Source organism: Helicoverpa armigera, chromosome 8 (assembly GCF_030705265.1).
Source record: "Helicoverpa armigera isolate CAAS_96S chromosome 8, ASM3070526v1, whole genome shotgun sequence".
NCBI classification, from domain to species: domain Eukaryota; kingdom Metazoa; phylum Arthropoda; class Insecta; order Lepidoptera; family Noctuidae; genus Helicoverpa; species Helicoverpa armigera.
The window spans coordinates 1,647,818-1,669,495 of NC_087127.1; the positions used below are offsets into that span (position 1 = coordinate 1,647,818).

Below are 21,678 nucleotides of genomic sequence, written 5' to 3' on the forward strand. Positions count from 1 at the left end.
GGCAAGGCATTATAACTTTCTTATATTTCAAGTTATTATTTTCAAATAATATAAAAAAGCAGTGTTAAAAAGTTTTAATTAAAATGCATATCTTTCAACTCTTCATCTTCATTCAGTCGTGTGTCAGACAGACTTTGTGAACGTACTCGCGAATGTCATTGCGTTATTGTAAATATTTAGATGTTAAATTGTTAAAAAAATAATTTCAAAATGGACAAACGATCTTGCAAGTTATTAATAGCAGCAACAGGTAGCGTAGCAGCGCTAAAAATCCCGATTCTAATAAAAACTCTGTTAGATATACCTGAGGACGAAATGACTTATGTGTTTGAGGTTATGTTTACATAGAGCTATAGCTTTGTGAAGAAAATCAGGGAAAAAGTAAGTTAAAATGGCTTGTATAATTGTAGGTGCACCTAATAGTGACGGAGCATGCGAAGCATTTCTTCAAGATGTCGGATTTGCCCGCGCACGTCAAGGTGTACGATGATAGCTTGGAATGGCAAGCCTGGAAGCAGAGGGGAGATCCTGTGCTGCATATAGAGCTAGGCAAGCTCGCTGACATCATGCTGATAGCTCCACTAGACGCTAACACGCTCGCGAAGATGGCACAAGTAAGTGGAACATTAATTTTTGACTATGTGAACAACTAGAAATGAGTTTCAATTCGTTCAATCCAGTCTTTATTTCGTTCCCATGTTTTGTTGTGAAATTTCTCTTCAGAAATGTAATGAAATGTCAATGTCAATTACGAGAAACATTCTCTTTATATTTAACAACAAAATAAACTAACAAACATTACTTTCCAGGGCATATGCGACAACCTCCTTACCTGCACAACTCGTGCATGGGACATGTCAAAGCCGCTAGTCTTCTGTCCAGCAATGAACACTAGGATGTGGGAGCACCCAATCACAGCTCAGCAGATTGACATGCTCAAACATTGGGGGCACGTTGAAATACCACCGATTAGTAAGAAACTCATGTGTGGGGACACGGGTATCGGTGCCATGGCGGAGGTAGAAACTATAGTAGAGAAGATTAAAAGCATCGCTGACTTAAAATTCAATGTTTCTTTTGACTAAATGCTAAGATTCAAAGCTTAAGGTTTTTGTGGTAGTTTGTAAGTAGTAGGATGTCAACTGCCACTGTTTTTGTCGCTTTTAGGGCTTTAAGCCAGTGCTAGTTTGGAAAAATTTACCCTTTGTTGAGCACCATGAACATGTCTGCTATAGTTACCGGCATGGATATTGAGCCCTGACCTTCACCTGCGCAGAAGCGATTTATTGGTTTATTGCCTTAGGCCGCGTTTCCACTGACGCGGAGCTGGGCGGAGAGGAGCGGAGAAGAGCGGTGAAAAGTGGTCAGTGTTTCCACTGAAGCGGAGCTGGGCGGCGAGGGGCGGAGAGGAGCGCAGCTGGGCGGAGAGGAGCGATGAAGATTTTGAATTCACCTAGTGACGTAACGAAGACAACTGACACACTGCACGCGAATCACGCACCGCCCCGCTCCGCACCGCTCCGCACCGCCCCGCTGTCCTCCGCTCTGCACCCTAATGCTCGCTGTCCTCCGCACTGCACCGCTTCGATGTATGAATATTCGCTCAGCTCTGCTCCACCCCGCTCGTACTGTTTCCATTGAAGCGGAGCGGAGATTTCAAGCATAGTCATTGGTCAATTTGGGCACCGCTAAGCTCCTCTCCGCCCAGCTCCGCGTCAGTGGAAACGCGGCCTTATGTGTACAGTGCGCAAAGTGATCCCCACTCTTCCACCGAGAGCTCAATATCCGTGCCGGTAACTATACCCCATTTACTCTGTTCAATAGCTTAAGAGTAATTTTTTTCTTTATTCATAATGACATATATTTTTTTAACGGTTTTTTGTCTTATTATTTTAAAAATCATGCTCAGTTACTTCAATTTTTTTAGTATTTTGTTAAACAGTTTTAAAAAGACTACGAGAAGAATTTGAAAATTGATTTGAATTGAACCACTGTATGTTTCATGTGCAGTGGTTTACAAATATGTATTCCATTTTTTTATTATTAAGTTCAAAAGATTTATTTTTGATTGATTTTTTTATGTGAATATTATATTTTTTACATTACATTGTACTGACAAAATGATAATCAATGGGTTCCTGTTATGTATCTCAGAGAAAAATAATTTTGTTTTTAGACTAATTTGCTTTACTCTTTCTTAGTCTCTCTTTAACTGTAGAATTTTCCATACTCATAAAAAAACTAATTTAGTTTTTAAATTAAAGGACCAAAGAAAATTGATCAAATTAGTAAATACTATTTACATTCTTACTTTGTTATCTTAATTAGGTATAATTATTGGCAATGGATAGATAACATATATGTTATTGTATTAATTAGTTTTTAATCTTGCTTATCACAAAGGCTTCTATACTTGCAACCAAATGTGCTACTTATCACTTACGATGTACTGTCGACTGCACAATTTAAAGAAGGTATTTCCAATGTAATTTGGATGTGTATGGAATAAATAATTGGATGCATAAGCACTCACTAATCCAAGTCATGTTAACATATTTGTATGTAACAATGCTAATAGTGCATTGTGTAAGTATTACTGCACTAAAGGAGTCCATATTAAGGCTCGGAACTTATATTTTAATAGCACTGCACTCTAATAAATCTGTTGTACGCAATACTTAATAGCATGTACCATTAAGATACAAGTATTTTTAAGGTGCTAAATGACACAAATTAATATAAAAATTAAAATAAAAAACCTGTTAATTAAATGTATGTTTTATTTATTGCATCCGAATACTGTTACTAATGCTAGCGTACATGCGATACTAACAAAATCGAATACAAACATACCATAACTAATATAACTATACACAAAACGTTTCTATAAATTTCTACTAAACTTAAACAATTCCCGAATACACATGAAAGTTTATAAATACGAGATTACGATAAAAATATTCAGTTTCAAAAATATACAGTTCCAAAAAGGGTTTCGTATAAATGGTAGTTATTTACTGTAAAATTATTATCATTATTATATGTTTATAGCACTTGGAATATTTAAAACAAGTTATGATACTGTTACTATTATAACTTATAGATAAATTACATATATCGTGAATAGGCACAAACTGTTACATTAGTCTAGATTACTGTCATAAATACACCTTATCATACGTAATGCGAGACAAACGAATATCTATAATATTTATTGCACATAGATCGCTGAATTATCGCCAGAATTGTTAAAAATAATTTGTGCAAACAAAACATATAACTAACATAGATTAATATTAATTCCCACCTATCTTAAAGGCATATAAAACGAGGAATAATAGGCTAGTTTCCTAAAAAATAATAATTAGTCCGTCTTGTAGATTGTCCAAAATTAAGCGATACGTATTTTTTCTTTTTTAAATTGGATCAGAACTTGTTAAGATATAGCGTGTTAAAGTTGAGTGTGACGTCACAAGTTGCTACAATTTTCAGGACACTGTGACGTAAAAGGACCCCACTCCTAATTTTTGAAGTGTATTATCTTTGTCATTTTATGTTTAATTAAAAAAAGAAAAAATACGTATCCAATATTTTTTGAGTGTCTAAAAAGCGGACTAAATATTATTTCATTATTTCGACCCTGGACACTACCCTATTTTAACGGAGCATAAGAATGTAATTCTGGCAACACTTGAGCTATCTATGGTCTATCACTCCCATTATTAACCGCTATGGTGGGGCGAGATGGTGGGTAAAGTTGTCTATGAATAACACCCTCATGTGTATGCGGGAAGAAAAAATATTCAAAATGTATAACTTGAGAAACCCCAATTTAAAACTGCAATGGCTTACTTTCACGGTCATTTTCTCATTATAAACTTTTGATCAACTTTTGTATGTAGTAAAATCTTGGAAGTATTTTGTGGCATTTTAAGAAGTCTTCCTTTATGAACGCAAGAAAAATAAATGACCGTTAAAACAAGCCAGAGCCAGATTTGTGCATGTATACTTGTTACTTAACTTAACCCTGTATATTTTATACAACTCCCGCCCGAATACTAATCATTTTGTCATGACTTAGCGAAACGAATATCATAAAGCTAACGTGCGTATAAGCACCTCTATTTAATAACGTAAGCCCGAGTGCGTAGCTATCAAAACATACTTATAATAATAAATCTAAAACAAAACAAATTAATTTGAGAATCATTCATAGCAAAATCATATTTAATTCGATAATTAATTGGATAAATATGGAATAATCTTAAACATTTTATTAAAATGTTGCCCAATGTTTTTATTTTATTGTTTACGCGCCCAGGTAAGTGCTAAAGCATTAATATATTAAATATTCACTGGATCAATTAAATAATTAAACTTATTTATTCGACATTACAATGTAAAAGTACCGATTTCAGGCAAAATATAATATAAACATATAGGTTCTAAGTTCCTACAAATTATATTGCCCGCCTACATTCTCAAGTAACTTGAGTTTAACACATATATTATAAAAAATACAATATTTACATTTTCTATTTTTCGCAAATTCAATTCTGAAATTGGAACTTTCACAGACAGCAAAAAAAACATATTTACAACGTTAAAATAACTTATTCGAAATTTCAGATTATTACCAGATCAAAAAAGGTTATTTAATTGGGAGAAAGAGTTTGTATACAAAACTTAGTCTAGATGGAATAGAATCGTATAAATAATTATAACTATAGTGTCATGTTAGGATTAATACCAGGATACAATATAGTTAACAAGGATATTGTGTTGCTTCAATAATATAGAATACACATACATAGTTTAATTATTCTGATACGACATTTTTCGACAGTTATGAGAGCTAGTAAGAGCTTAAAAAATTAAATAGAGTTGTAGCATGAAAGGAGTGGAATATAAAACTATAATTCATTAATTATAGAAGTAATTTATCCTTAAAATAGACATGCATTAAAATAAAAATACTTTCAAAAGACTATTTAGAAATTATATTTTGTAGGTAATAATAGTAAAAAACACCACTTATTAATATTAGGGAAAGTCGAAAATGTCGTATCGAGGCGTTAAAAAAAATTGCACTATCACAAGTAGGTAAAAATGCTATATTATAAATGCGTATGTTCCATACTATAATATTAAATATTACTAAAAATCGTTTATTGGTTCGTAATCATGTATACGTGTACATATATAAGGACACTGTTATTTAGTACCTATGCTATATTTAAATCGAAAAAATCGCGGTAGAAAACTGTGCGTCTATTTAAAAGGCCATTTTTGTTCTAGCGGGACTAACTGCCCATAGCATTGTAAACTATTTCACTATGGTATTCTCATCGTTTTGGTCCGTATTCAATTTGTGCTTGAGATTCGTAATTTTTTTATAAGTTTATGAATATGCTATGGGCTTATAAACAATACTAAAAGCTAAGCTTTCGTATAGAAATAAACCACTCGTGTAAATGGTATCGTAGCAAAATACTGGTTATCGCTGTCGCGTGTGGAATGGAATGAATTGTAGGCGTATCAAAGTTAGTATACTCTTACATATATTGCACCCAGTTATCGGGGTAATTATTTTAATGGCAACACTTGCAACGGCTTCGAAATTCGAATGTCTGTTTTATTTGGACGTTTATAACTCCGCACCTTTTAGGCCAATTTTAACGCTACAAGCCAATAACATTGAATATATTTAAAAACATTATAGTTAATGAGTGCAATATACGCGCAATACAAAATAGGCACATCGTTCATACGACGGTTTCGTTTTGTTTGTCGAACATGGCTCGCGTGTACTTCGAAATGACTTCGTAAGTAGACTTGATGAGTTCGCAGCGCTCCTCGATCTCGCAGTCCGGCGGCGCGGGCGCCACTCTGTACGTCGACTTCTTCCTAGCACTCTCGTTAACGGGAAACTCTGTGACATTGTCCTCAATATTATAGATAGCAATGGAGTGTTTTTTGTGGACCATTTCCAGATCTTTGCGGCGTTTCTTTTTGTCACCATTGCCGTTGCAGCGTGCGTTGATGTTTTTGACGGCGTTCTGTACGGGTGATTCCAGTGCGGGACTGGAGTCGAGCTCGTATCATACGTCCAGCTCCTCGAGCCCCTTGGAGAGTCGGTGTGAGTTGATGCGGCGCCGGTGGGAGCGTCGGACGGCGTCAGCGCGGCGATAGGGCTCGCTCCGCAAGCCGTGCAAGATGTCCTCCAACGCACCGTTGTATACCTCGTCTTGGTGAAGCAACTTCTTTTCGCCGACGGCCTGAGATTTCGTTTTTAATTCGTTGATTACAGCCTCCTGTTGAGAAAGGGACTATTAACAAAATGATAATTTTACATGTATTTGTAATGGATAATGGGCTTAATACTGATTCTAATAAGTCTAAATATACCGCTACTGATACGTGGTAGATTGGTAGAAAATGAAACATGCTTAGAGCAATACATTTCGATACAAATACTGGATGTATTCTACGGACAAATAAGCTAGGGATAATAAAGACTCTTTCTAATATTTAAGGATTTTTTACGGCGGTTAGTTCATCTATTTACTTAAGAAGCGTTTTAAAAATCATACTTTAAAATTATGGCAATAATACTAGATATTGTTTATCCGAATAAGTTACATGAAAATGCAAGTTTTACCGTTTAAAAAGCGAATATAAGTAGCACTAAAGAAGAATAATTAAAAAAGCTAATAAAAAACGTATTTTATAATTATAAAAACTAGCAGTAATAAGTAAACACATTCCCTGTTAAGTCCATGCAAGTGCAGCGTTAAGACAAAATACATATTTACACTTAGTTTGGAAAAGTTAACTGTTGCCAGCATTTTGGTACATTCAAATTATAATATTAATATATAATAACATTGTACGTTTGTTATGGGTTTTTTATGCATGAGTAACTTAATTAAAACAAAATTATATGTAAATAAATAAATTATATTTTAGGACCTATCGCTTTATTTGTTGTGTTACCTACTTACATAACATTTATTGATATTGGCTAGTGAATGAGTAAAGTGGGACATCTAATGTCAAAAGTCCTATATTTAATTTGTTTCATTGAATATTCTACTCAGCGTTACAAGAACATCAAACATTTTGGTATAACACTAATTAAAACCTATTTCTCTAAGCCTGTACAATATTTTTTACATTTTATGAGGGGGCAAACCTACAGGCAATAATTTACCCATTCTTCAGTTCTACTCGTCTTCCGTGGCAATGTCCTGATTTTAAAATACCGCTCATTCCATGCTGTATACCACAAACCGACATAAATATAACCTATTTCGAAATAATGTGGGTGCATGCATTTGACTTATTAATGTGACCTTTACCTGTGAATGTATAGTGCAATGTGTTAATACCAAGTACCTTACAAAACAACCAGTTTGTGAAAGCACTCCCTTTACACACACTTCTATCTTATCCCTCTTTCGTTATTAGTTTTTGAGGATCAAAATAAACTCAACCCCCATACAAATTAACTTATATTTTCAGCATAGGTACTGAAAACTGACATGCGACTTTTTGAAGTAAAACTTTTTTTCTTGATAAAAACTGATATATACCTTAGACTCAAGGAAAGCGAAGCCGAGAAGTTTTTATACAATTAATATTATGCAAACATCGTGTCTCCTCAACCCACTCAGTAGGTATCCCTAAGCTGAGAAATTCTATTGATTATTTAAAAACATCTCCACTGCACTTTTATTTGGTGGAGTCTAGGCTTAGTCCCATGTTTTAGTTGGCAGTTAATACTTATATATCTTATATCTAAGATATATCTTATAATCTCGTAAATAGCAAAATAAACTTCAAAATTCGCTTGCCGGTTTTACAGAAGACTAAAGACCCCAGAATAAAACTATTGAAATGGCCACTCTACCAAAAACGCCGAGTTCCTTTTGATCCCCAAAAAACCTCCCGTAACCAACCAACCTCTAACGTATCCCAATCTAGACCTAACCCTAAGACCTACACCTAGATGTGAGGGTTACTATGTCGTGTGCATGCTTGGCGCGTGAGGGTTAACAACCAGTCCAGACTTATGGCCCCGGAACATGCTCTCTTTCTCATGGGAATTAGTCACTCGAGCCCTGTGTCGGTGTGTTCAGGATTTGGGGTGATTTTTTTTATTTTTGTAGTGAAAGGGGTCATTATTGTTACTTTGTAGTGTATGTTAATTATGCCAGTAACTTAAATATTTGAATATATATGAAAAAATAGTTTTATGATAACAAATAACTTGCATTAAATATTTTATGAGATGATGTCAAGACTTTTTGTAAGCAAAAATACAGTATTTTTATTTATTTTATTTATTTATTTATTTAACACTTTTGTACACATAGAACACAAACAATAATAAATAATAGGAAAAAATTGTACAAGGGCACAGCTTATCTCTAATGAAATTTCTTCCAGCAGGCCCGTTATGGGAGAGTTAGAAATAGAAGAGATAGGTACAGATAGACAGTGTAAAAAGAAAGAAGATATAACCAATATATAATCACTAACATAAACTACTTAAATACATATATATAAATATAAAATAAATACTATATACATCTATGACAGAGAGGAAAGATAGTGTTCTTTCAACTTGCGTTTAAACACAGCAACAGTCTGGCAGCTCCTCACCTTTTCTCCTCATTTTTTCAATTTAAATTTTATATTTCATCACCATTTAGAACAGTTTTAGCAAGGCTTGATATACTTGAATTTATTTACGACCGCTTTTTATAGCTGATTCACAAAAAAAGACATTTCTAGCCCCTGGATCCACGACACACCAACGGCACCCTCCCAACAGTGGTTAGTACACACGCACACTCAAGTGTTTCCCCGTCAGTGTGAACTGGACTTACTCCTATAAGTTAGGCCTTATTCAGAGGCCGCGGAGGCCTACACGGGCTCTAGACTGTGCCTCAACTGAGACAAGTGTTGCTGCAATAGGCCTGCGCTGACGGCCGCGTAGTTAAACCTCTGTGAGAAAGTTTACGGTGTTACCATCACCTACTACGTAACTGTTTTGGTAGTTTTTTTTGTTGGTAGTAATGGCAACACTGGTTTGTGCGAAATATCGATAAATTCTACTAAAATTAAAATAATTTTCTGTACATTTGAAAGATAAATAATATATGTTAATGAAAAAATAAAATATGTTTGACCAGTGTTGCCATATAAACCGTTATGAAATACACCACCACCACTAAATAGCATGTTATATCATGTGTTTCAATGTAAATGTTGTCTACCTGTCACCTCAAATCACAATATTAATGCACATACTCACTCACAACTTTACGTAATAGATTGTAAGTGAAATCAAATCAAACCTCTTTTCATAATCACCTTTAGAGAAAAGAAAAAAAAAGAAATTCCACAGATAAAATAATAAGAATGATGAAACAAAAATTGATGTTGGTAAAGGTGATTATGAAAAATTTAAGTGAAAAATCATAGTAAAAAAATACAAAATTAGTGGAAAATATGAGTACATTATGTAGAAAGTCGAGTCACTGGCTACAGTAGACAGAATGCATCAATTCAAGCCGAAACACTTTGATTATTGCAATGGAAAAAAAAATATCAATTTATCGATACATTCAACTTATCGATAAGTTAAAAAAATACTGTTCAGTTAATGCCTCTATAGTCAAAAGTTTTATGGGTTATTTTTACTACCGACATAATATTTACGTATTAAGAATCCATTTTTTTCATTTGTGACAGCACTCTCGCGCATTAATTTGGACTAGATAATATATTTTTTTTGCCGTAAAGTTATGTAAAATAATACTTTTATTTAAGCGCATTAAAAATATATAAACTCTTACAATAATCAAGGTGTTTGGCTTGTAACTCTACATCATTACGTCCATTCACCTCGGAAGCGTTATGTAGAGCCATCGAAGCGACTAACAGTATGCAACATCGAATTTTAGGAATTAAGCGCTGTTTAGTACTCAAAAGATATTATGTTACAAAGCTATTTACAGCAGGAAATAGTGATTTGTGAGTCGTGTTTAAAAGAAAAGATTTAATATTTATTTTAATTTATTTCCCCACGCTTTTGGGATACACTTTTAAAAAAGAGAACATCGTCATTTTGGTTCAATAGTTTAATTTCAATATCCTCACGTCTGCTTCAAAATTTCACTGCAATGATATTTCATTACTTATTTATCAGACAATAATCTCTGACGCTTTTCTCTAAATTAAACATATTCCTAAACAACGCTTAACCCTCATATACATATCTTCACTGAACAACAGTCCTTGACTCGTCCACATAAGGTCTACGGCAACAAAAATCAACCTTATATTATTGCCGTAAGGCAAACTTTTACGTAACTATTGTGCAAGTCTATGTGACAGACTGACCATTGAGCAACTATGAACCTTATATAGTGGACATAAGGTGTAGTTTGGCGTAACTGTTGTTCAACGTGCAAGACCAAGTGACACATCGTCCACTGAACAACAAAGATCCTTATGTGATGACATAAAGTATATTTTTGCGTAACTGTTATCCAGTGTGCAAGTCCAAGTGACTGAGTGTTTACTGTACAACAATCAACCTTATCTCGTGGACATAAGGTAACCTTTTGCATAACTGCTGTTGTTAAACATCACACATAGTACAATGAGCCTTATGTACTTCACATAAGATCTAATTTGTCATACCTGTTGTTTCTTCTGCATGATCTTAGTCTTGTTGGGGTCGACGTGGTCGGCCTGCTGCGCCGCTTGCTCCAGTCTGCGACGTTGCTCGTTCTCTGCGTCTGCTTGCTGGAAGTTTTGCGATGGCATTTTAAGTTTCAAGTTTATTATGAGAGTAAAAAAGGTGGTCCAAAAGGTCAAGTTAATCTCGAAAATATAGACTCGCCATGCCAACAGACACCTCTATGTATGTTCCACCATAATCGAGTTATGGACATTTTTTTGGGATTTTCAGGAAAGTCTATACGGAAAAAGGGAGGCGAACATGGTCAAAGTTAAGTGATTGCAATATTTTTGTCGTATGGCGAGCGGTGTGTCATTTTATTAATTACTGTTGTCATGTAATCTACTCTTATACGGTCCATATAAATTATTTATTTTTGAGACATCTATGATAATAAATTAACGTAACATGTAACGTTTATATTACCTTGAACGCCCTCGTGAACCTGACGAGCAGCGAGAAGAAAGCGTTGGCGTCACAGCCCCGCGGCGCCTCGCCGAAGTACTCCACGCACGATGCGAACGAGTCCTGCGAGCAATGTGTTGTTAATATTGGACTTTACTGTGAGGGGAATAAGGTCTAATTTGGAAAACTTTCGAAATTCCAAACTTGGTGTTGGAGGTGGCTAAGCGACTGAGAATTCGCAGCCGTTGAGGTGGGCGTGAAAGACACCACCAGCTTTGGGGTGTCGAGAGATGACTCCTAGCCACCGTAGGCGTGGGTCTGTGGGTGGTGAGGTCGGGTGGCTCATCGTCCCTTCGTTTACATAAGGCAACCGATCCGTGTTGATTGTATGTATCAATACATACTAACTGTAATACGATACTATTTTTTAAAAGAGTAACCATGGAGTTTCTTGCCCGTTCTTCTCCATAGCAAACTACTTGTGGAATGGGCAACTAGAATCAACCTTATTTATATTTTTGACGTTCGTGAGTATTTGTAAATGCCTAAATTAAATAAATGATTTGACTTCGACTTTGTCGACGGCGCGTTGTTCCACGTGCTCCTCAAAGAGACGTCAGCAAACCCCAGTTGGGCCTACTAGAACCATAGCCTGTCGTGGCTGCGGGATTGTTCGAAAGAAGCGAAAACACGTATTTGGGGGCTGTCTTTTGTTTTTGTTTTGAACGTTCGAAAAGTGCTGATTTACCGGCCTAATTTGAATAAACGTTTTTGCGTTTGAGAGTTACCGCGGCCCTGAAAGGCAGGATACTAATGATGATGATAGGTACCTGTGCATGCTTAGTCTCAGCTCTGAGCCGGCGCAGCTTGTCGGCGGCGTTGGCGAGGAAGTCCCGCAGCACATGGGGTGCCGCCCGCAGCCCCTCGCGCTCCGCCTCGCGCCGCACGGTCTCCATGCCACGCTCTAGTTCACATACGTCGCCCGCTACGTTCTCCAGGGACACTGGGGACATGGACAGAACATTAGAGAGTTGTGCTACTGAGGAAACCACATATAGATACGTTGTGAACATAATATTACGGGGTAAACCACAGATGAGGGATGAGAAGTTAAACTAATTTGACTAGAACGTTGACATGTGAGTCCCAGTTACGCGCGTCAACCGTGAACGACTTAACACAAGGAACGATAGGTACATCAGCGCTAGTGGGCACAGCTCGATTGGAGCATCGTTGTACGACGCGGTAAAATTGCGCCCGAACTGGTTAAAACCGGCTCCGCTCGCAGGCTCAGCGCCTTATGCGCCGTAAATACTATGTGAGTGAGGAGGGGAGGCGTTACTGTCAACAGCGATGGTACTGAAGGTTGTACCACGAGCAACAAGTTTTTGACATTGATAACGACCCATTTTTTAAAAGACTTATAAATCAATTAAGTTCCCTCCAAAAAAAACTTCAAAATTAAAAAGCCATCCTACCAGCCTCACCTGAGGAGACAAGAAAAAAGTGACAAAACTCACCTTGCGCCGCCTTATCGATGTACAGCAACTCTGTATCAAAGTTCATGAGCTCAGGGAAGTTCTGTCTAATAGTCGCCACGATATAATGCAACAAGGATATCCTCTTATCCGTCGACTTCGTATCCATAAGAGTATCCAAAGATTGCAATTTGAACCCGTAAGCTGGCCCGCGCTTACTACTATTCAAGTAATTTCCAAACGCAAGAATAATTTCTAATACATTGCGCAGTTTCGTCGACGATTTAACAGAGGAGGAACCAGAAATAATGGCGTGGATTTGCGGAGTTATTAAGTGTATGTTATCGAAGAAATTGCCCATGTAACTCATGATGGATAGTTTGGCAGATATCCTTTCTACTTTGGTCAGTTGCATTAAGAATTTATCTTCTTCGGTAAGTTGGTTGACTGGTTTCTTTTCTGCGACGTATTCCTTGTAAGCCTTTTGCTCGGCTTCGGTTGGCACCATGCGTTGCAGGATCTCGACGCTTTCTAGAGGCAATTGTTTGAGGTCTAAATTGTTGACTGCAGCCATTACTTTTTCGACGGGCGTGTCGAGTTTTCTTCTTGATATTGCTGGAAAAGGAAACGGACAAAGGCATCAGCATTTGACAAATATTCATACAGGTGAAGTTTTGGGATTATCTTTGGCTATTTATCGTCTATGTTACCTATGTTCCTGAGCCGGGTGTGTTCCAACAGCGACACAGTGTCGGGCTTGCGGAAGCGCTTGCTGGGGAACGAGGCGAGCGTGTCGGTGTCTGTGTCAGCCACAGTGCCGAGTGCTAGATATAGAACATACCTATGTTCCTGAGCCGGGTGTGTTCCAACAGCGACACAGTGTCGGGCTTGCGGAAGCGCTTGCTGGGGAACGAGGCGAGCGTGTCGGTGTCTGTGTCAGCCACAGTGCCGAGTGCTAGATATAGAACATACCTATGTTCCTGAGCCGGGTGTGTTCCAACAGCGACACAGTGTCGGGCTTGCGGAAGCGCTTGCTGGGGAACGAGGCGAGCGTGTCGGTGTCTGTGTCAGCCACAGTGCCGAGTGCTAGATATAGAACATACCTATGTTCCTGAGCCGGGTGTGTTCCAACAGCGACACAGTGTCGGGCTTGCGGAAGCGCTTGCTGGGGAACGAGGCGAGCGTGTCGGTGTCTGTGTCAGCCACAGTGCCGAGTGCTAGATATAGAACATACCTATGTTCCTGAGCCGGGTGTGTTCCAACAGCGACACAGTGTCGGGCTTGCGGAAGCGCTTGCTGGGGAACGAGGCGAGCGTGTCGGTGTCTGTGTCAGCCACAGTGCCGAGTGCTAGATATAGAACATACCTATGTTCCTGAGCCGGGTGTGTTCCAACAGCGACACAGTGTCGGGCTTGCGGAAGCGCTTGCTGGGGAACGAGGCGAGCGTGTCGGTGTCTGTGTCGAGCGGTGTGGAGCCCACGGTGCCGCCGATGCGGAACTTCTCCTCGAACTCTGTGAAGTTTATCCTCCGTCGGGGACGCTCTTCGTCCAGCTCGTTGAAAATTGTCCCTCGGACCTGGAAAAGGGAAGAGGTAAAAAAAGTCGAGTGTAAAAAAAACTCAAAATGTTTGTTCTCATGAAACCAGGCTGTGTGATTTGGGCTAAATAGTTTCTTCTCAAAGATTAAGGCAGAATAACTATTTCTCCTTACCTGATTAGGTTTGAGCGCGATCCAATTGAGCGTGGGCAGCTTATACTTGGTATCCACCTTCCTCTTGATGGTCATCGCGTCTGTGTGCATCGGCGGCGGCATGAGGCCGGGCGCGGGCGGGGCGGGCGGCGCGGGGGGCGGGGGCGCTGGAGCCAATAGCGGGGGAGGAGGAGGTGGTGGGGGGCAGGGCGCTGGTGCTGGTGGCGGTGTAGCGGCCGCAGGAGGCGCGGGGGGAGGAGGAGGAGGCGGGCATTTGAATGTGGGCGTGTCCCCGTTTGGTAGGGGTGGAGGAGGGAGGTGGCCGTTCGCTGTGCCATTGCAGAGAGCGTGTGTTGATATAGCACCCACTGGAAATAAAGTTTTATGTGAAGAATGAGGGTTTCGTAAAATGGCGTCCACGAGGTGGCAGCACCGAGTCGTCAGGTCCAAATAACTGTCAAAGTGCTTATCTTTACTATGAATAGTGAACGATTTTAGTGTTTTTTTATTTTATAATTAAAGCACTGCATTATTGTTTTACTATTGCGGTTGAGTAAATAAAAAAAACTAAATCATATTGTGTTAAAAAAATTTTCAACAAGCTTTTCCTTAGTACCAGTGACTTTTGCACCCTCTCTCTTAGCTCAATTTTTAGTTCGGAAACCTTATTCTGACCGTAGTCCATAATAAAATCAATAACACTTCCAATATAACAGAATTTCAATAAACAATAAGTTCGGCACCTACAATTTCATACTATTTGACAGCTGTTTGGACCTGACACATACGTGGCGCCACCCGGTGGCAGAAAAAATTTCAAAAACCCTCATTGAAATGGTACAATAGAATGAGTAACCTTTCAGGCGTTCATATAAATCTGTCATGGTTTTTGTAACACAGAAATTAACAATTATTTAAAATGGTTTCTTAAAGGTTGTTTTCTAAAGTAAGTAGGTACTTACTGGAGGCTCCTCTTGGCAGGGACTTGGTGAGCGACTCAAGTTCCTGCACCTTGGACTCCAACATCGACTGACGGTTGCGCGAGTCCTGCTGCGCACGGCGTAACGTCGATACCTGAGGATGAGGATTTGTAATACACGATGAAAGTAAATAAAAAGAATGACTGTGAAGTTCTATTGTTAATTAAATAGGTACATATTGCACTCCTATCTCATTAAACCCTATTGTGAATTTTAACAAGCAAGCAAACAGCATAGAATTCTGTTAAGTATTCTAAAGTGCTTCATTTACATTTTAGTAGAATCCTTTGCACTAAAAATCCTCAATTGTTAAGATTCAAAATGAAAGAGTGCGAACGCCTGCGTCTTTCGAAATGGTGTTTTAGAACATTCAAACAACATTGTTCAATAGACCCCTGTTACAACTGACCTCTTCAACTACTTGTCTCCTCGCTTCAGCCAGCTGATCGCGTTCGGCCCGCACGGCAGCCAACTCGGATTCTAATGTTGCTAGTTTCGCTATAGCTTCTCTTTCTAACGCCGCCATCCTTTCGTGAGCCTGCAAGAATATTTGAGCATCTAATTTTTTCATTCAATTATTTTTATTATATTATTGAGCTTCCTGTGCTTGATCCTTGTACTCGATACATTACATTTTTTCTGTATAAGTATGTATCCGATAAGTATGTGTAATTTAATTGTTTAAAGATACTTTACATACACATTTATATTTATATCTTATAGGCAGACATGAAGTCCTGGGGAATTTGTGGCCACTTTTTCTGGGGAGCAAAACACATAGGAAGTGGTGAACAAGAGTAGCATTTTGGGGGCTATCTTTTGTAAATTTTGACGTGTTTTGCAGCCAAGTTTGAATAAATTAATTTTAGTTTGACTTTATTCATATTTATCGCTTATTATGACTATGTCCTACCCAACACTAGGCAACCAGCTGTTACTTACATGTCCTAACTCGTCTTCGAGTTCGTTGACCTTCTCCAGCGCTGCGGTTTTGGTCTCACTGTCCTCCATCAAGGCGGCCACGTCGAACACGTTGTCCAAGTATGCTGAGATTTGAACCTGGAAATATTTGGGAAAGGTTCAGTAATACATACATAGCTTTGTAGAAAAATAGTCTATTGTAATTTGTAAAGGTCCGGTGAGTAAAGACAAGATATGATCAGGACTAAGATAAGGTTTTTAGAACTTTGTGATCAAAACCATTTTTTTAATAGATAAACTGAAAGTTATTTTATTTGACGTCGTCCTCTGAATGTAAGTTTACAGTCGTTAAGTATAGCCCCCCTAATTAGGTACACGATATACAATTATTTTAAAGCAGAAAATAGGCCCTATCTCACTGCCAAAATCTGTAGGCCCGCACACTGATTGAATAAACTTTCCAAAATTTCTTTACCTGTAAATCATCACTCTCACACAACCGCAGTCTCTCGAGGTAGTCGTCCAACTTGAGCGCAGTGAACTCGTACTGTAGATGCACCCTGAAGTTCATGTCTTCCACTGAATGCACTATTATGTTCACGAATTGCATGCACGCCACCTGTAAGATAAATAAGATTATGAGCTTGGTCGTAGGAGACGAATGGAAGATATTTTTTTATATTTGCGCAAAACTAAAGGCTTTGCGGAAAGTTAGCGCAAAACTTACATGGGATTTGCGCAAAATATTTCTGTTTTTATTGTTGTTTTCTTTTGGTTAGGTATGTGATTCGTGTATTTTTTTTCAAGCTCAGTAATAGAGAGAAAACTGCACAGTAATTTATCATCTTTTTATTTATCCATAGGCCTATCTCATGAAACGATAAAAAAGGTTCTAAATTCGTACTCACCATAAACTCAATATGAAAATTATCATAATTCATAAAATACTCCATGAGCGTGTGAAACCTCCTCGGTTCGCCGACCACCTCCTTGAAGTTATCGAAGGCAGACAGTATGATCTGATGGCCACCCTTCACCAGACAGATGGCAGCTAGCAGTTCTAAGACCAGTGCTTTTGTGCGGAGCGAGTGGTGGACTAGCGAGAGAGCTATGCTGTTGATTGCTTCCCGATGCTGGATCACCATGTTGAAGCCATACTGGAAAAAGAAAATGATGGTAAATTACAGATTTTTTCTTATTCTTCGGAAACAAAAAATACTAAGTACTTGCAATATGGTTGATAGTCTTGATAGCCAGGTAAGTGTCGCACCCGATTCTTGGGGCTTGAATATGAATAAATATCTCAATATATATGCTTATTACTATTAGGGCTAACAAAATGCAACCTCATTTGTATCTATGTATATGACTGTCTAGTGGTCGTCTATGTATTTTTGTAGTCTATTGCTAAATGAATAAAATTTTAGTTCATTGTCAGCAACCGGTCGTTTGATTTCTAACAATAGCTTTACTCAAGTAACTAAATTACAAAAAGGATCCCAAAAAAAATCACCACTCTTAATAATTACCTTGTTATTCATGATAGCCCGCATACACATGATGCACACATGTATATCATCGGTGGAAGCTCCCATATTCAATCTCGCCGCGTGTCTCGTCCTTCTCCGAGCTACAGCCGGGCTGGCTGCACCCTCGCACTCGGCCTCCGCACTTCTCGCCCTTCGTCGCCATGAGGCCGACATGGTAGACCCCGTCTCGGTGGGCCCACTGCATTCTGATGTGGTGGTGTTTACTGATAGTAGTGGACCAGTGAGATGAATGGGTTAGTGTGATGAGGTATGAGGTTAGTTACTTTGAGCTAGCGATTTTTTGTACTTAATTATAAAGCAACGAATTTGAGCGATGATGTGGCTGACCATAAGAAGACTATTACTTCAGTAGTTCCAAAGATCTCAATATCTGATTTTGCGTAAATATGCGTAGGCAAGCTTCGATGTCGAACTAGTATACTAGTTAACTGATCCCCAAGGTATTACTTGTATCCCCAATAGACTACGATATTTTTTCACGAAATTGATACACAAATTTTTTGACTCCACTTTCGGATTTATAAAGTTATTATGCTGGCGTATATTTACTTCAATTACTTTTGTAAACTTCAGGCAATGATAAACGCAAATAGACTCATGATTCTTACCTTGATTGATCCCATCGCTGGACTGACTCCTGGCGAGCGCGATCCTCTGCTCGTGCCTCATCATGCTAAGCCTGAAGCTCAGGTAGTCTATCAGCACATCCAGACCCTGGTTCTGTTCGTTCAGGAACTCTCGCACCCACCTGAAGACCAAACAAACGTTATAAGGCTGTGTTCACCAAACTTACTGTCAGCCGTCGAATGTGAGCGAACTTTACGCAGTGTGTATTCCCATACATATTCTCTTTTCTTTCGCATTTTAGCGACAGTACGTTATGCGAAATATGCATAGACGCTGACATTCGGCGGCTGACATTCAGATTGGTTTGAACGCAGCCTATGTAAGATTAATGATTTCACTCAGCTGTATATTTCGATGAAATATGTGGCCTATCCTTAAACGGTACATAATTTTCTGGCTGCCGTCCAGACAGTTATGGGAATACAGTATATTCTGTGCCAGGGAACGATAGGCTGTGAGTTAAGCTTGTTGTGGTTTTCAAGCCATTTCTACTTGGTTATTCATTACACGATACAGCTGTGTCGTGTCCACAAGTTTCTAACGTCTAGACCGTATAACTATTGTATAATCTTGGAATTGGATCTTGGAATTAGTTTGTATTAGAGAATTTACTCTAAGCTTAATTTTCTTTTAATAAAATTATATCATTTAAAGTACTCACTCTATGTGATTTGTTCGTAAAGATATCTCCAAGTCCCTGAGGACTTGCGTCGAAGTTGAGTCGCCGACCATTTTCCGCTTCTGGAATACATAAAAAAACTCTCGTTAATTCACATAGAAAGCAACCGCCATCATAACGGATATAAATGGATAAATCTTTTGTTTATATTTCCGTAGTACTGTAGAATATGAAAGCCTAGAGCGCTTATCCAAAACAAACAGCAAGCCCTATAATTTGGATCCAACTTCAAACGTATCTCAATCCCTGATCAAGCCAGACACACCTGACTACATTCAATAAACAAACCTCAATCCGGCCAGATAACAACGCCGCCAGCTAATCACGAAGCTTACGACGCTAAACATCCGGAGAAAGTTGCAGATTATACTCCTATGCCCTGAGACCTGGCAAGATATGTCTGTATGTGTGGATCACGACTTCACGAGCTTAGACCTAACGTATTGTGGACCGTGAAAAGGTCAGACGTACAATTCTGTTGAGTATGTAGTTTTGAAGGGTCATCTTCTTGAGTGTCACGAATTTACTTTGTAACTTTCCAAGGAATATAAGGTACAATAATTCCATTACCTACTCTTGAAGATCGGTTGACAGATTTCAAGAAGTCTTTTGAGCAGTAAACAAAAAGTTTAACAATATTCATATTGCGATTTGTGCCGAAAAGCCAATTTGAGGATGGCTGAGCTTTCTCTACATAGGTTAGATACCAACACAAAACTGCTAGGTATTTGATTGCCTATAACATAGCGTAAACTTGCTCCAGAAAAGTACTTAATGTTGCAATTATTCAGGCTCATTTACTACACCTAAAGGATCCCTTCATACAAAGGCACATTAATACCAAACTTGGTGCCACCCTGTTATTTATTGACCTCCGAACTGTAACACTGTTCCATATCAGGAGTGAGTTCAGGTACCGCAAGAACAGATAAGACAATAAGTTCACGTCCATATACGTTACGCTAACATTAATCTCGGGTGTATCTGTGTTCACGTTGAGGTTCAATATAAGGGAAGTAGAGGTTGGTAATGACGACCCCTGTTGTTTCAATATCGATGGGAAATCATATGTGACTTTTCCTGCTGCTTGTTCGATTCCAGGTGGCTAATCCCAGCAATTTTGTGTCTTGAGGTCTCGATAACACATGCGAATGATCTAGTCTAGAAGGAAGGAAAACTCTTCATTGAAAAAACAAGAAATATTACAATTAGCGGTCACATAAGAATTCGATTCCATGGTTTATTTGAGCAACATGTCTATTCTATTATTTCTTCTTCCGAGCAAAAGCACATAGAAAGTGGTGGCGTTTATGGGGCTTGTCTTTTATTTTCATCTTCAAATGTGCGAACTTTGAGCCTTCATTGAATAAATGACTTTTTATACAAGAACCAAGAGCATAGACGCCATATTTGCGCGTACAGCTTCAGCTTATATCTTCCACCATACGCCACTAAAAGGCACGAAGTTACGATATGTGAGTCAGACATGATTGCCGTTTGAGGCGCGACCTTTTCGGCAACGACTCACTGCCGTGCGACCTCAATAATTAAGGCATCGCGGGTCACAGATTATCACCTCGCTCCAGTTATCCAAATGGCTGATAGAAATACAAACATGATTAAAAATTAGGAATTAAAAGCAACGAATTCTTTTAATCAATTCTTCGTAAATTGACTACCAAGAAGGGACCTCATTTTATTTAGGAAGTAGTAGAGAACGCTTCAGGCGTTAAGTCCGCAAAAAGTCATAAATAAATTAGTTATCCTTACTGCGATGTAAGTTTCCTCAAGACCGATTTGATATATAATTAGATTAACTTTTTTTTTTGCAATAATCTTGCGATCGGCTTTACCAGCCTTAAACAGATTTTTTGTGAGGATTTATTGACAGTTGAGAACTGTTCCTCCAGCGAGGAAACCGTCTCATATTAGATTGGGATTAGTCAACAAAGAACGTCCCATGTGTGTTGTCTTTTTAGCCTTCTGTCCTTTAACGATTCACAGAGTGCTGATGCAAGTGTGTTGGTATGAGCGTCGATGCGACTCTTGTAAGCTTTAACTCTATTTTCTATTTCTTTCTTGACCATATTCATTTCAGTGTATTCATGGAGTTCATTTGTTCTGATAAACAGTGGTGCATTGGTTATTATTCTCAGTGCTTTATTTTGGAACCGTTGCAGAATCTCCACATTTGAGTTTTTTGCTGAGCCCCATAACTCAATTCCATACGTCCACACGGGTTTGATGACAGTTTTGTAAATAAGTATCTTATTTTCCATTGTGACGCAGGATCTTCTGCCTACCAGCCAATTTAGGGTTCTGAGTCGTGCGTTTAACTCTTCGCGTTTTTTTTGGATGTGGATTTTCCAGGTTTGCTTCCTATCAAGATGCATGCCCAAATACTTGGCTGAATCGTGATGGGGTAGAGTATCGTCTCCGAGCTTGATTGGAGGGCAGTTTTCTTGTCTCAAAGTAAAAGTGACATGCACTGATTTATTGGAGCTGGCTCTGATTCGCCACTTTTTCATCCAAGAATTAACTTTGTTCAAGTGGGTCTGGAGGGCCAAGGATGCTTCAGTAGGGTTTTTGTGG

General features: G+C 38.5%; 2 protein-coding genes across 2 annotated transcripts in view; one reads left to right on the top strand and one right to left on the bottom strand.

Moving 5' to 3' along the window:
* The first annotated feature begins 124 nt into the window (after nt 1-124).
* On the top strand, nt 125-1,085 carry LOC110383738 (phosphopantothenoylcysteine decarboxylase). Its single transcript, XM_021344558.3, has 3 exons — nt 125-333; nt 411-614; nt 810-1,085. The coding sequence occupies exons 1-3, from the start codon at nt 211-213 to the stop codon at nt 1,083-1,085; spliced, it is 603 nt and encodes a 200-aa protein (XP_021200233.3). The 5' UTR covers nt 125-210.
* Nucleotides 1,086-2,762: 1,677 nt separating this feature from the next.
* The window catches only part of Frl (Formin-like), a 70,185-nt gene continuing 51,269 nt past the window's right edge, over nt 2,763-21,678 (bottom strand). The window contains exons 3-17 of the mRNA XM_049837962.2: nt 19,069-19,148; nt 18,389-18,528; nt 17,760-17,983; nt 17,139-17,387; nt 16,706-16,849; nt 16,252-16,368; nt 15,719-15,847; nt 15,292-15,403; nt 14,351-14,697; nt 14,005-14,215; nt 12,682-13,254; nt 11,992-12,164; nt 11,183-11,284; nt 10,717-10,821; nt 2,763-6,314 (exon numbers count right to left, since the gene is read on the bottom strand). Of these exons, the coding sequence (XP_049693919.1) occupies nt 6,102-6,314; nt 10,717-10,821; nt 11,183-11,284; nt 11,992-12,164; nt 12,682-13,254; nt 14,005-14,215; nt 14,351-14,697; nt 15,292-15,403; nt 15,719-15,847; nt 16,252-16,368; nt 16,706-16,849; nt 17,139-17,387; nt 17,760-17,983; nt 18,389-18,528; nt 19,069-19,148 (2,919 nt within the window). The 3' untranslated portion in view covers nt 2,763-6,101. The remainder of the gene's footprint in view (nt 6,315-10,716; nt 10,822-11,182; nt 11,285-11,991; nt 12,165-12,681; nt 13,255-14,004; nt 14,216-14,350; nt 14,698-15,291; nt 15,404-15,718; nt 15,848-16,251; nt 16,369-16,705; nt 16,850-17,138; nt 17,388-17,759; nt 17,984-18,388; nt 18,529-19,068; nt 19,149-21,678) is intronic.

Coding starts and splice junctions, on each gene's coding strand:
- LOC110383738 (XM_021344558.3), top strand. CDS start 211: ATGGACAAACGATCTTGCAAGTTATTAATAGCAGCAACAGGTAGCGTA. Junction 334..410: donor AAATGACTTATGTGTTTGAG/GTTATGTTTACA, acceptor GTATAATTGTAG/GTGCACCTAATAGTGACGGA. Junction 615..809: donor CGCTCGCGAAGATGGCACAA/GTAAGTGGAACA, acceptor ATTACTTTCCAG/GGCATATGCGACAACCTCCT.